Source organism: Nannospalax galili, unplaced genomic scaffold (assembly GCF_000622305.1).
Source record: "Nannospalax galili isolate Female #2095 unplaced genomic scaffold, S.galili_v1.0 scaffold287, whole genome shotgun sequence".
NCBI lineage: Eukaryota > Metazoa > Chordata > Mammalia > Rodentia > Spalacidae > Nannospalax > Nannospalax galili.
In genome coordinates, this window is record NW_008357493.1 from 2,124,780 (window position 1) to 2,140,227 (window position 15,448).

General features: G+C 41.4%; 1 protein-coding gene across 2 annotated transcripts; it reads right to left on the minus strand.

The window, feature by feature from the left end:
* Positions 1 to 5,204: 5,204 nt before the first annotated feature.
* Tex30 (testis expressed 30) lies at positions 5,205 to 13,505 on the minus strand. Of its 2 annotated transcripts, none has more exons than XM_008855156.2 (6): positions 13,353 to 13,505; positions 9,146 to 9,219; positions 8,471 to 8,701; positions 6,937 to 6,988; positions 6,284 to 6,489; positions 5,205 to 5,669 (listed from the first exon to the last, which is right to left on the minus strand). In XM_008855156.2, the coding sequence occupies exons 2-6, from the start codon at positions 9,158 to 9,160 to the stop codon at positions 5,496 to 5,498; spliced, it is 678 nt and encodes a 225-aa protein (XP_008853378.1). In that variant the 5' UTR covers positions 9,161 to 9,219; positions 13,353 to 13,505; the 3' UTR covers positions 5,205 to 5,495. The 2 variants fall into 2 exon arrangements, with proteins under 2 accessions (XP_008853378.1, XP_008853379.1); XM_008855157.3 differs by having other exon boundaries at positions 9,146 to 9,233; positions 13,353 to 13,490.
* Positions 13,506 to 15,448: the final 1,943 nt, after the last annotated feature.

Genomic DNA, 15,448 nt, shown 5'->3' on the forward strand with positions numbered 1-15,448 from the left:
TTATGTGTATGAGTTTTTTGCCTGCATGTATTTAAGTGTACCATGTGCACAGAGACCATAGAGAGTAAAGAGGGTGTTCATCCCCTGGAATTGGAGTTACACAATTTCTAGCCACCATATGAGTGCTGGGAACTAAACCCAGGTCCTCTGAAAAACAAGTGCTTTTAACCACGGCACCATCTCTCCAGCCCCTGCATACCTTATTTAATTTGAATTTGACATATGCCAAACAGCTCTTTAAGTACATCCTATTGCTATTGTTTAGGACTTAGAACTTGTCTGTGAGGAGCCTGCCTGGTTTCTCAGAATATTTTTTATTTCTTGCTGCTATGGGGCTCTTTTGGCAAGTTTCTTTTCCACCCTCTATTGAGATGTTGACAATTGAAGTCAGACTTTTGAATAGCCTGCTAGTGAATTCCCTCTTCCATCATGTCTATGGTGATTTTGAAGTGCTACTTGTGATGTCCTTCTAACATCAGAATTAAAGTTGAGTTAGAGGCAGATCTAAAAACTGATCATTTTCTCTAAGTCATGAGGGGAGGTCTGGAAGTTGCTAAGCAAATACCAATTTAGTCACTTTAGACTTACAGTGAAAGATATTAACACGATTTTGGATCTAGCATATTTTCTTTCATGATATAATACCTCTTTGTCTACTTTTATTCAAGATGAGTTAAGGAAAGCAGTTTTATTCCATTGGGGTAAATTGTTCAGGCCTCCTCCAAGGGTAAAAGATTCTTACTTCCCCAGTATTGAGGCTCATGAAATCAAAGATACATAACTTTATAGAATTTATAGTCTGCCGACTCGATGGCGGGTATTTATTATTTACTTAGGGTTAATTCTGCTCTTAGAATTTTTTTTTGGAGACAAGGTCTGTGTAGCCTTGACTGACCTGGAATTTGCTATGTAGACCAGGCTGGCCTCAAACTCACAGAGATCTGCCTGCTTGTATTAAATGTGTGAGCCATCTTGTCCAGCAGTAATTTTTCTTTGAAGACATTCTTTTTTCTTCCTCGATTTTTAAATCTTTTAGTGTGTTTGTGTGCTTTCATTGTGTTGGCTTTTCCTATAAAATTTCAAGCAACTAGCAAATATGTGACTTACCTGATGGCATATATTCTCAAATTCACTTAATGTCAAGTAATTTAAAGATTTACTTCAGTACTGCCTGTAGTTCCTTCTGTGTTTCCAAGCTTTACAGCACAGGATCCCTAGTTAGTTTTCCACTGACTTGCGCTCATATGCTGTTTTATAACAGCTTCTCAGGCTTTGTTATATTTGTTCCATATGTAATTGCCTGTTAATAAGAGTGCATCTGTTGTTCCAAGTAGATGCTCCCTTGCCCTAGAAACCTCTTCTCAGGCCAAAAGTAAGTGAGAAGCATAAAAAATACATTTATTCTTAACAATCATGAAGGCAAGTTTAAATGTTTACAGCCGGGCATGGTGGCACATGCCTTTAATCCCAGCACTCGGGAGGCAGGGCAGGCAGATCTCTGTGAGTTCAAGGCCAGCCTGGTCTACATAGTGAGTTCCAGGACAGCTGGGGCTACAGGGAGACCGTCTCAAAAAAGACACACACAAAAATTGTTTACAAATTGTTTTATGTGTATGAGTGTTTGCCTGTATATATGGATGTGCACCATGCGCATACCTAGTGCCTGCAGAGGCTAAAAACTAGAGCATCAGAGAGATAACTCATCATCAACAATATTAAACAATAACCGGGTGTGGTGGCACAGGACTTTAGTCCCAGTGCTTGGGAGGCAGAGGCAGGCAGATCTGTGTGAGTTCAAAGCAAGCCTGGTCTACATAATGAGTTTCAAAAACAAACAAGCAAACAAAAAAGACACAGGAAAACACTCAAGGATTCTACCCGATCTGCCAATTTCATATTCTTTGAACCTGTGGACACTAAGATAAGGACTTCACTTTAACAAAAAAATCTCCCAATAACAAGTAACATAAATCAGGGATTGCCTGTAATTATGAGAACTAATAAACAGCTCACTTCAGCACAACAAATATTTATTCAGTATTGTGCAAGGCAAAAGGTGCTTTTAAAAGGAGTTTAAACATCTATCTCTTGACTCGAAGAGTTATGTAACTGGTAGAGTGTCAGTGTGACTGACAGGAAGAAATTTTCATGGGGCTTGATGAGAGATACTCTGGAAATGAAAGGAAACCTGAAAGAATGAGGAAAATTGTTTTACAGCCAGTTCTTGAAGGATGAATAGGATTTGGTAATGGGTAAAGATTTAATAGAAACAAAAACTACAGAAGAGGCAGAAAGGCATTCCTTTTAACAGAACTGTGCAGTTCAAGTTAGCTACAGTATTGCTAGTTTCAGAGTAGAAAAGGGGAAGGTCAGTGTTCATAGGGCCCTTCCTGGAGCCACCTTGGAAACTTAAGTGTGGGAATAGCCACTGATCTGTCAGTCAGGAGACAGTAGAGACATTAGTTAGGTCACTATTGCAACCAAAGAGATGAGAACTGGTAACACCCTGAACTCGATGGTAGTACAAACAGGAAGATGAGGTACAATCCGACTTTTGAACACATAAAGTCCCAAATTTAGTGGCTCCCACACTACTTTGTCCACAACAACTTACCAGCATCGCACTACTGCCATTTTAGACCGAATACTCTGCTGTGGTGCTGTCCTGCAGTGTAGGTGGTTAGCAGTATCCTTTTCTTTTATTGGGTGCCTTAGCAGCACCTGTTCCAGTCTCGATGACCAAAAATGCTTCCATGCTCAGATAAGAAGCCTTGGTCATTGCTATAATGAAATCCATTATCTTGTATAGTAAGTAAAAATAAATGAATCACTAGTGTTAGTAGTTGGCAGTCATTAATTAGGCCCTACCAGTTGGGACATCTGGATGGCTCTCTTGATAGTATTCAAACAAAAAGGAGCTGCATATTTTCCTGCCAAATACACAAGGAAGCACAAAAGTCTTTCCTTTAATGTTCCTTTCAAAGCCTTAGACATACCACTCATCTCTAAGTTATAGACTTCCCAACCATGACTAGGCACACAGTTTACAAATGTCAAGCTATTACGTAAAACAGAAACTGTAGTTTCTTATCAACCACTTAGGGAAATTAATCTTTGAATTAGTAGTAACTTTGGTCACCCATATTACTCTATTATTTTGAATTTAAATAATTGTAGTTTGATCAATAACCTCCTAAATCCATTTTATATTGTACTTACATATTCTGATTTGCAGAAAGTTACCATTTGTATTTCCCTGGGTTTTTTTTGTAGTGCTGGGGACTGATTCTGGGCTACATCCCCAGCTCCTTCCTATTAAATTGTAGTTTATATTATTTGCTGATTTTTTTGTCTTTTTGAGACAGGGCCTCCTTGTAGCCCCAGCTGTCCTGGAACTCACTATGTAGACCAGGCTGGCCTTAAACTCACAAAGATCCGCCTGCCTCTGCCTCCCAAGCACTGGGATTAAAGGCGGGCACTACCACGCCCGGCACTGTTTCCTAATTGATTTTATGTGTTAATGGGCCAGTCATAGTTTGGGGCATGTTTTTGGTTTAGTTTTCATTTTTAGTTTTTTGAGACAGGGTCTCCCTGTAGCCCCAACTGGCCTGGAACTATGTAAACCAGACTGACCTCAATCTCAGAGAGATCTGCCTGCCTGTCTCCAAAGTGCTGGGATTAAAGGCATATGCCACCACATCCAGCTGATTTATTTTAAACAATCTTCATGTGTACACCTACATATATGTAAGACACCCTGGTACTGGAGTTATAGGCAGTTGGGAGCTGCATGATATGGTCGCTTAGAATCGAACCCAGGTCCTCAGCAAGAGCAAGTGCTCTTACTGAGCCATCTCTCTGGCCCTGATGGTTTTAGACACCAGTATTGTTTAAAAATGTCAATCAACTGTCTCTACATTTTTTTTTTTTAAATTAGGTCTTGTTCAAGAAATGAGTTAGTCAAAAGCTATTATATCCACAGTGACACGGGGATCTCAGATTTGTAGATGTACATGGTTTCTGTAGTATGAATGACCTGGCCTCTGATAACGAGGTTTTCATTTATGCCAGATCTAAGGGGGAAAACCCCCCCACAAACATCTACTCTTACTAGGGTAAGAATGAGGGACCCAGCAACTTGGTTTAAGTCCTTCTAAGAGCAGTAGGGAGGTTGTTCTGTTGATATAATTTATCATAGAAAACCTTTATTATAAACTTTTTAAAAAGTTTAACATTATTTTGTACAGTTTATAAGCACCCCAAACTCTACAGTATACATTAGTCAAACTATTTTTAATTCTTTAGTGGAGTAGTCTACTGATTTCATGCAGTTAGAAACTCCCAAGTATTTACTCATTTTTGCAAACCCCTCTAAAGGGTCACCTAACAAGACTTTCAGTAGCACTTTGTGAATGAAACTATTTTATAAAGTATTCAGGGTTGTGCATTTGAAATGCATCTCCACTACTATCCCTTAATTGTGCTTTATTAGTGCTGAGAATGGAGCCCAGGTTCTGAAGCTGCAAGTCTTCTAACCAGTGTCACTTCCAATCCGTTTCTTTTATTTATGTCTGTGTATACACACGGAGACCAGAAGTCTAGAGTGCTTTCTTCATTTGCTCTCCACCTTATCTTTTAAGACAAGTCTTTGAACCTGATCTTACAGATTTGGCTAGACTGGCTGGCTAGCAAGCCCGGGGAAGCCTCCTGTCTCTGCCTCCCCAGTGCTGGGATTACATTCAGGGTTGGTGAGGTAGCTTGGGAGGAGGGATTTAAGGTGCTTGCAACCAAGTGAAGCATGACCCGAGTTTGTTCCCTAGGACTCACATGGTGGAAGGAGAGAACCAGCTCCTACAAGCTGTCCTCTGATTTCAGTGCACATTTGTGTAGACACACAGACAAAAAATGTAAAAACTTTAAAAAATTCAGGCCCTCATGTTTGCACAGCAAGCCCTTTATGAATTCCCTTTTCTGTTTCAAAGATACCGCTCACTGGGCACCGTAGTGCATGCCTTTAATCCCAGCACCCCAGAGGCAGAAGTCCGTGGATGTCTGTGAGTTCAAGCCCAGCCTGGTCTACAATGTAAGTTCCAGGCCAGCCAGGGCCATATAGTACACCCTGTCTCAGAAAACAGAAACAAAAAACAAGTGCTACTGCTCCACAAAATTACTTTCTTGGTTGCATTTCAGTAAGACAAAAGAACCATTGTAACAAAATGCAAATGTTTAATTTTTTTCAAAACTTAACTATACTAATGAAAATAAATTATAGACAAACCTTCAATATTTGTACATCATCTTCATATAACTATAACAGTGCTTTCAAAAGACAGTTTGTAAAGGATATTAATTTCACAATACAATGTGTTTCAAAAATAGGGCAACATTAAAGAACATTAGTTTGAAATATATCTCACAATGCTGAGAGGTATATTGTTTTTATCAAATTAACTGTACTTGTATTCAAAATAACATGGCTTTTTAATGAATGACAATTATTTCTTGTCCATTTCAGTGATTTCTTGGATCCAAAACAAGATCTGTGTATTTATTTCTTTGAAAACATCATTTGTGGACCGTCCTTTCACTGCCATGGCATGATTAGCCTTCTCAATCCAGTGGATTTTACTTGGAGCTTGCATTTTCTGTGCCACCTTCTCCAACAAATTCTAAATAGAAAAACATAAGAGGATACTAACGTTCTATTGGTGCTTAATGAAAGATTATCTTTCCCTCATCTACACTCAGAAGTATTCATTAAATACCTGCTCCATATATAACTTTCTAGACAGTGGAACATACAAGGAAATGGCTACAGACCATTTCTCTCAAACAGCATCACAAAACACACCAAGTATTCATTACTGATGAAAAGCTAATCAAATTGGAACCCCTCCACACCTGATATTTTTTTGAAAAATCTTTTCCTAATATTCAGTAATGTATAAATACTGACAACCCTTACTTGGGAGTCAACTGTTGTAACAAGTAATATGCCTAAAATCTGAAATAATCAACCAAATCCACACCTTCATTATTTCCCAAAATTTTCAAACGCTCTAATATTAATTCCCCAAATAAGGATTAAATCCATTTATCGACTCCCTTTCTGGGGAGATAAATTCATATGTTTTTGGTTTTAGGTACTCCAAAATCACAGAATAAGAAAGACATATAACTAGCAATAGACAAATAGGCATCTTTTTAAGAGGCTGAATGTTGTGGCTGATATCTTGCCCCTGATATATTCATTCCCTCACTCAATTACTGAATTCCAATTCACCTTTTCACACATTTCATCTGCTGAGCCCGACACAAACAGTACAGGATCTTTTATACGGAAGAGATCTTCATCTCTGAGTTTATGCTGCTGCTTTGGATGGTGCAGTGGGTAAGAAATACAAATGAGACCTCGAACAAAATCATCAGCATCATCTGGCTCAGTATGACACATTACAGAAGCAGCTGCTCTTGAGCCCATTGAACGACCTAAGACCAAGCAAGTTCAATTAGAAATATAAACATTCACATCAACAGTAGTGATGGTGTGGTGAAAGTCATTTACTGTTCTTCATCTTTAGGGGAGAAAAATCACATCAAAAAGTGGCAACTAACAAATTGCAGTGGTCATAATGTAAATCTACAGCCTTATGAAAAGCTAAAAACTGATCTGGCTTAAGACAAAAAGTAATTTTTTCAAAACTTCAAAGGGCGAGGACATTGTTAGTGAACTTTTCAAAGAGTGGTAAGACAATATAAATAAAAGGAGACAGTCTCACAATATAGCACATACATGTCTTATGTTTAGTTGCTTTAAATATATAAATATAAAGGTCACTTACTAAAATGAAAGTATTCTTAATTAACTTCCTGTTGACTGTTTTAGTATTAAAATGGGTAGTTAACAAGTAAGTATTCATAAGCACTGAAACTTACCTCCAAGGAAAACACCTGCAAGTTTGTATTCTCCTGAGGTCTTTAGATAATTCTAGATAAATCAAACAATTATCAATTCTTCTCATATAAAATTTTACTAGACTCTTATCACTACTGATATATACAAGAATCTATAAAAAGGCAACTATAAAGATTCTTGCAGGAGATATACAGTTCTTTCCATTTCTGGTTATGTGTTGACTATTAAACCCTTTGTTATACAATACATGTTATTGGCTAATATGTCAGGGAGAAATCAATTTGCATTTATAAAATATTCAAGGGTTAAACTTGCAAAAGAACATTTTTAAAAATATATTTTATTATTTTATGTGTATGAGTGTATTGCCTGCATGTACATGAGTGCACCCGTGTTGTGCAATGCTGTCAGAAGAGGGCTTAGGATTCCCCTGGAACTGGAGTTAAAGGTGGTTCGTAGCTGCCATGTGGGCGCTGGGAATTGAACCCGGGTCCTCTGGAAGAGCAGTCAGTGCTCTTAACCGCTGAGCCATCTCTCCAGCCCCAGGAACACTTTCTTTATAAGACAGGGTTTCCCTGTAGCTCCAACTGGCCCGGAACTCGCTCTGTAGACTAGGCCTTATCTCAGGGATCTGCCTGCCTCTGCCTCCTGAGTGCTACGCTTAAAGACATATGCCACCACACCCAGCTCAGAACAATTATTTTTGAGACAGGGTCTCCAGGCCCTGACTGGCCTGGAACTTGCTACACAGACCAGGCTGGCTTCAATCCTAAAAGATCCACCTGCCTCTGCCTCCCAAGTGCTAGAATTAAAGGCATGAGTCACCACCCCCAACAAAAGAACAAATTATTTTTTAAAAGCTAGTAAAAGTTTCAAATCTGATGAAAATACTGACATCTAATGTGAATTTAGAGTAAAAGGAATTTCAGAGTTGAGCTTTATCTATGGGTTTTAAGCAATGTTTCCAAACAGAAAAGTGCTTTGTTTATGCACAGTACAATAGGTTTAATACTCTAGACTGGCAGAGCTATATTCTAGCATTTCACTAATTCCAGTGAGAAAATCCTTTGTAGCTTCTTTAGCAATATACCATGGAAGAACATTTATGATGTGAACACTCAAATCCATAAAAACAAATTGATGGGGAGGGGGCTGTAGAGATGGCTCAGGGGTTAAGAGCATGGACTGTTCTTGCAGAGGACCCATGCTCAATTCCCAGCACCCACATGGTGGCTAACTGTCCATAACTCTGGTTTCAGGGGATCTGACACCCTCTTCTGACTTCCACAGGCACTGCATGACATGAGTGCACTTACACATAAGTAGACAATACACTCATACACATAAAACAAACAAAAAAATTGATGACAAAGAGAAACATGACAAATAGTTTTCATGTACTGCTAAGCTCCTGTGGCTACTCACTAAAATATTTCTATATAAAACCAAATGACTGTTAACAGAATATCTTACATTTTATGAATAAATTTCATGAAATTTATGACGAGCTTTAAACAAAATCTTGTTACAATATGTAAATACATTTTTTCTTACCAAAACTGCTTTATATGCCTTAATTCTATGTACAATATTAAGGCCTTTGCAAGTAAATCTTAGGCAAAAAAACCCATGAGATGCAAGATGGGTTGCTAGTGACATCAAATGAGGAAGATTCATATCTCCTGATGCTCCATGTGTAAGAATTATTCCATATGCTATGTTCTTGTTAGGTACCAAACAAACGGCATCCAGTAACTTATTTCCAAAAGGTATTTTTAATTTAACCTAAAATTCAAGAGAATAAAGAGATCAAATTACTTCCTTGACTATTCAATAGACATAATACTTAATATAAGCAATACATAATTGTTTTGTGAGAATCATGATTGAAGTCATGTCCTCCAAACAAGTAATAGTGTTAATAATATTTAAGAAGTGCTCACTGTGTGTCAGGTAGTATAAGTGCTTCATATGTATTAACTCATTTAAACCTTCCTCATAATTCTGAGGCAAGTTCTATTATTATTCCCATTTTATAGATAAGGCATAGCAGACTAAGTTATACAGCCACTAGCTAAGACTCAAACTCAAGACAATCTACTCTGAAATGCTAATACTGTACAGCCTCTCACAGTGCAAACTGAAAATAAGAAAATTACTCAGAAGCTATGATTGACCTCCCCCGCAAAGAAGAGATCTGAAAATATAGAACTTAGGAAAATATATTACCTCTGTATGACTCATTTTCACTGCTGAGTAATGAACACAAAGTGCCTTACATCTGAGAAGCAAATGGCATCTCCCTGAAAAGAAGATTCTGTTGTGAAAGGTGAGTTGTCAGACATGGATATAACAAAAACGGTAAATGAGCACATTCAATAGCTGAAATAAACACAATCAGAAGTAGTACTCTAAAAACTGGTATCTTTCTCTGTATACTATTTAATCACATATTACTTTCAGGATTTCTATGGGGACTCAAAATTGATTACAGGATTTGGCAGATGTTAGATAATAAAAATGGGATGCTTTAGCATGGAAGCCTTAAAATGATTTATTTCAAAGCAGGATGCAGCATCTTGATAAAAATAATTTTTAGAATACCTACGAGAAGATATTTTCCCAAGAACCATCATTCTGACCTGCCAACTCAATTTCTCTACATCTACTACTTTTCTTCAACATTTCTTTTACCTTCCTTCTTCCATTATAATCTCAACCATCCCCAATTTAATTTTTTCATAACCATTAAACCAATTTCTTCATCATTCATTTCATCTTCCTTTTTTTAAAAACCTTTGTGATGGGACTGGAGAGATGGCTCACTGACTGCTCTTGCAGAAGACCCGGGTTCGATTCCCAGCACCCACATGGCAGCTACAAACCGTCCTTAACTCCAGTTCCAGGGGACTCCCAAGCCCTCTTCTGACCTCCGTGGCATTGCGCGACACAGGTGCACTCACATACATGCAAGTGATACACTCATACACATAAAAAATAAATAAATTAAATAAAAACTTTGTGTTATGTCTGCATGTATTTAAGGGCACTCATGTCATGCAGTGCCTGAGGAGATAAGAAGGCATCATGGATCCTGTGGAACTGCAGTAAAAGACAGTTGTTAGCTGCCATGTGGATGCTGAGATTTGAACCTGGATCTTCTGCACGAGCAGCCAGTGCTCTTAACTGCTGTGCCATCTCTCAGCCCTATCTTCCTCCTCCTGAACAGCAGGGTATATATACAGTATTTGTCACGTGAGTCTACTGACTTTTGAGTTTGGCTATGATTTGCTTTAATTAAAGCAACAGGACTTTCAATTAGTTTTGAGACATGGAAAATTCCTAGAAATCCACTTGAACTGAATTTTACTCTGAGTCATGTAGAAAAAACAATCCCAGTAGTTTTTTAGCCAGGATCCTTTAATGAAGATGGAGCAGATGTGAACCTCCAATTAAAAAGCCCTGAAGCCCAATTTAAAACACAACCAACCCGAAGAACCGTAAGCATGAAAGGGTGAATGAAAGTCACTGTAATTTTGCGATTGTTGTTGAGTATTTCTATTAAAAGAGAACTTTTGTTTTTCACCGTATTATCAGCATCAGAATTCCCATTATCACCCATAAACATTCACTCATTCAATAGGTAATAGCAATATGGTTCAAAGCTCAGAAAATACCAAGAACATACAGTGCAGAGTCTCACTCCACTTTCACCATTCACTCAGAACCCTTCTCAAGGCAAACAACATTACTTCTTATGAATCTTTCTAGGTGATGTTGTACTTAAGGTTATTTTTACAGGTGTGTAGGTATATGTGGATGATAAAATCAAGAGAGAGGAAAATGCTGTATCAAATATTCTGTTCATAATTTTTTGGTCTCCCTGTATCCACAACTGACCTAGAACTTGCTACGTACAACAGGCTGGCCTCCATCTCACAGAGCTCTGCCTGCCTCTGCCTCCCAAGTTCTGGGATTAAAAGCATACGCCACCATGCCCGGCTCTGTTTATAATTTTAAACAAATTATTTCATTTAAAAATAGGCAATACACACAAATGAATCAAAATTTGATTTTTTTTGTGTTGTATGTACATGCCCATAGATGGGTGTGGCGTGTGTGTGCGTGCGTGGTGGGAGGTTAGAAGTTGGCATTAGACATTACTCTTCATCTCATAGAGACAGGGACTCTCACTGAACCTGGAACTCATCAATTTGGGTAGGGTGACTGGCCAATGAGCCTCAGGTATCCACCTGTCTCTGTTCCCCCAGTGCCGGGTCTGTGTGTGTGATGGTCAGGCCTTACTAGGCCTGGCTTTTATATTGGTGCTGGGGGTCTAAACTCAAGATTCTCATGCTTGTGCAGCAGGCACTTTACAAACTAAGCCATCTCCCCAACTCCCAGCACAAAATCTTAAAACACAAATGTAAAAAGTGAGGTCTCTTTACACTCTCCCCTAATAATGGAGCTCATTATTACTTGCCAGAAGCAACCATTGGCTAACTTGTGTCTAACTGTATGTTTTCTTATCCTGCTCCGCCCCCTCCCCCTTTGAGCCTGGAGGTTGTCTGTCTACAAAAGTTTTGAAGTTCTATGAGAGAAATGGATGAAGGAATTCTGGCTTCAGTGCTCTTATTTTCATACATGTACCTTTGTAACTAACTTCGTTGGGTCCTCCAGTTCAAAAATCCTCTCCTTTGTCAAAATAAACCTCCATCTAGTCTTCTAACCATAGGGAACACAATCCACTCAGGAGTGAGAGATGGGTAAGGGGATCTAAATACCCTGTTTCTTAAACTGATTTCACCTACTTTTTATTATTAGACTAATATATTTATGGGGGCGGGTGGGTCGTACATCATGACACTTGTGTGCAAATCAGAGGACAACTTGTGGGAACACAGTGATCCTCTCCTTCTACCATGGCTTGGCAGCAGGGCCCTCTCCTCATTCACCTTAAGCCTTCTACCCCTACCCCCAGTACTACTACTTTCCCTCCCAGTTCCAGCGGCATCTTGTGCTGCCAGTTCCCATGCTTCCTGAAGGCACTGTGATTCAGACTAGCTTTATGGTGTTGCCCACTGCTGCTGGTTTAGACATTTGCTTTCTAGAGCTCCTTACTTGTCTGCTAGCGTTTCCTATGTTCTCTTTAGAGATTGAAGCAGGAGAATCACTGCACAGCACAAAACCCACAGCCAAAATACAAAAGCAAAAAAAAAAAAAAAAAAAAAACCAAAACCAAAAAACCAACCAAAAAATCCAACCCTGTAATTTTAGTGAGATTTCATAGAGTAAAATGGATGCATGTTTTCAACCTACAAGATTCTTGCACTCTATATGAGCTTTGTTGTTTTTAGGGAAAACTCTCCTTCAGAACTTCAGGATAAATGTTTCACAAATGCTGCAAACGCTTGTCCTAGACCTCTGCAGGACACCCAAACTGTCCTATGGATTAAAAATCTTAAACTGATCCAGATAGTCTCGATCTTTTTATTTTTTATTTTTTTGAGACAGGATCCCCCCTAAAACCCCAGGTGTCCTGAATTCGCTAGGTAGACCAGGATGGCCTCGATCTCAAAGACCCACGGTCTCCGTGCTGGGACTAAAGGCATGTGTCACCAGGCCTGGCTCTGGATTTTAATCTCGGGTTCTGGATTGAGATAAGGAGTGCTGAAGCCGGGCTCGGCCTCAGGATTTTCCAACGCAGATGGAGGAAACATCCGTAGCCAAGTGCATGCATGGTGACGCTGGAATGATAACAGCTAACATGCGCAGGGACTCAGGACCGTGTCCAAACGTCGTGAACACTGAAAGTTGACTTTTTTTTGGGGGGGGGGCACTACTTATACTCAGAAGGTAACCAAGGCCACACCTTCCGCTAAGGGGTTAAAATGCTAGAGCCACTTGACTTTCAGTTAAAAAAAAAAACAAAACGCTATGCCTTCTGTTACGTCTACAGCGTTACGTTGGCTGTCACCAGGCGAACAAAAACACGAGCCCGTCTTCCGGGGGTCGCGACGACAACCCCCCCAAACAGCAAAAATTCAATTTCGGCGTTCGAGATCGACGGGAATCGTTGTTTATTCGTTCATCGAACCCGTGTGTGCCGAGGATCCCAGCAGCGGCCGTCCCGGGGACGACCCTCACGTCTGGGAGGCGGCTCTGCTGCCGTCCCCCGCGACCCCCCGAGCAGAGCCGCCGGGCCCCGAGCCCCCCGCCCGCCGCACCTTCCGCGTCTCCGTCCTCTTCCCCCAAACCGTCCGAGCGGCAGCCAGCTGCTGCTTAACGGCGTCGAACTTCCACCGAGAGCCTCCCGGCTGCAACCAACAGTCCCTGAGGAGGGGCGCCGCGAGTGTCTCCGCGGCCCGCCGGGCACCTTCCTGCTGCCCACGAGCCCCCGCTTCCCGCCGCTTCCCGCCGCCGCCGCCCCGCTTACCCGCGAAAGCACCAGTGGCCGCCAGCTCCCAGTCGCCCTCACTCTCTTCAGGGAGCAAACTAACACGCTCGAAGCGACCGCCTCACCGCCCCCGTCAGCGCGGCCCGCGACTGCGCACGCGTGCAGCAGGCTCCGCCCCCAGGCTAGTGGGTCGCGCCGCGGGGAACCCTGGGAGCGGGAGTTTTCCGCTCGTTCTCTCGCCCCGCCTACCGCGAGCGCCAACCCTGAGGCCCGAGACCGTAGCCCCCGTCAGGAAAGCCGCTGGGGTCGAGTCGTCAGCCCCTTCCGGTCCTGTCTGTTCTGTTGAAAAGGCAGAGTCAATCCTGAGTAGCTCTTCCTCACACTCGGCTCTGGATTCCTCATGCCCCTCCGCAGGCGGGTCCAGCCCTCAGGCCGCATGCGCATAGGATAGCGGTGACCGAGGCCGCACACAAAATAATCAACATTTTTTTGCGATTAAAAAGAAAAAAAAAAAAATCTCCTTTTGGCAGTTCGATTGCGCGGCTCACTGTGAATTTCGTCGATGATGTCATAACCATGTCAAAAAGTTGGATGCTTCTGAACCCAGCCGGTTCTCGCTGGACCACTGGGCCAAGCTCTCCATTCTGTTGCCTGCCTTATTGGAACGCTCACCTGAGGGTTGTCTTGGGACCACCTCGGTGTCCACCGGTTCCTGTGCCCTCACAGCAGCCGGCGGGCCTTGTGGAAATGGAACTCACCCCCCCAGACCTTTCCGTTTGGTCCCACCTGGCTCATTAAAGTCAGATGAGGGCTGCCAACCACCCCCGCCCCCCCCTCCCCCGCCGCCCCCAATCCTACAGGGCCAGGCCCCACCAGAGATTTGGCTCTGGTTGTTCCATTCCAGGTCATCAAATTGCACTAGTCGCTCCTCTCTCTGCAAGGCCTTTTCTGGTCACCTCCCCACCTTCCCTGTCCTCCACTGGTTATCTAATCTATTGTGGTTGTAACTGTCCTCACTGGGCTATGAACTCCCCAAAGAAGAAAAGATTGTTTTGTGTGTGTTTGGTGTCTCTGTCGAACTGTAAATCTCTTGGGTATAGGATAATGAGTGGCAAGTCTAACTCAAGCCCAGTGTACTTTGGTACCTAACCTCTTTTCCGTAAGTTTCCCCCAAATAAGTTATTCACTGCTGTTTATCACAATTGCTTTCTCAAGTTATAAACTCTCTCTTCACTTCCTCCCTCCCTCCCTCGCTTTCCTAGACAGGGTCTTCCTGTAGTTACAGCAGGGTCTCTCTGTAATTACAGCTGGCCTAGAACTCACTTTGTAGACTGGGCTCTGTGAGAGCTAAACTGCCTCTCTTGGCATTAAAGGCCTGCACCACCACACCTGGCTTCAGTCTTAACACTTAGTTAATACTTCTTTATTTCCTGCTAATACTTCTTCCTCCTTCTTCCCTTTTTTTCTCCCTTCCCTTCCTGTCTTCTCTCACTTGTTGGAGAACAGAACCCAAGGCTTTGTGCATGCTAGGCAGACACTCTTCCATTAAGCGACACCTCCAGCTCATGTCTGCTGTTTTTCTAGCTATGCTTTAACTTTATTTGCATGCCATAAAATTCAGTCTTTTAAAGTATACAATGAGACCATTTCACTAATTGTACAACCATGTGCAGCCATCATTGAGATCTAAGAACACTGCATTGTCTTCAAAAGAAACTTGTCACTCCCTCCTACCTTTAACACCAGACAACCACTCTCATGATTTGTGTCTATAGATTTACCTTTTCTGTAGGTTCAGATAAATGGAGCCATACAATATGAGATCCTTGGCATCTGGCTTCTTGCACTTAGAATGCTTGCAAGGTTCATCCATGTTGTGACATGCAGGCATACCCTGTCCATTTTTAATCAACTAATTTCTTTTTACCACTGAATCCTATTGGACAGTTTTGTATATCCATTTATACATTTGGCTTATTTCCACCTTTTGGCTGATAGGAATAATACTGCTAGACTGTTCAGAGGGATAGAAGGTGATTCGGCAAGAGAAACAAGATTTGAAGATGCTGAGCTTCTAGCTGGGAAGATGGAGAGAGGGGTCCCAAGCAAAGAAATCCAGTTCTAACCACTGCCTC

Coding starts and splice junctions, on each gene's coding strand:
- Tex30 (XM_008855156.2), bottom strand. Junction 6,989..8,470: donor AGGCATATAAAGCAGTTTTG/GTAAGAAAAAAT, acceptor TGATTTATCTAG/AATTATCTAAAGACCTCAGG. Junction 6,490..6,936: donor TGCAGGTGTTTTCCTTGGAG/GTAAGTTTCAGT, acceptor GCTTGGTCTTAG/GTCGTTCAATGGGCTCAAGA.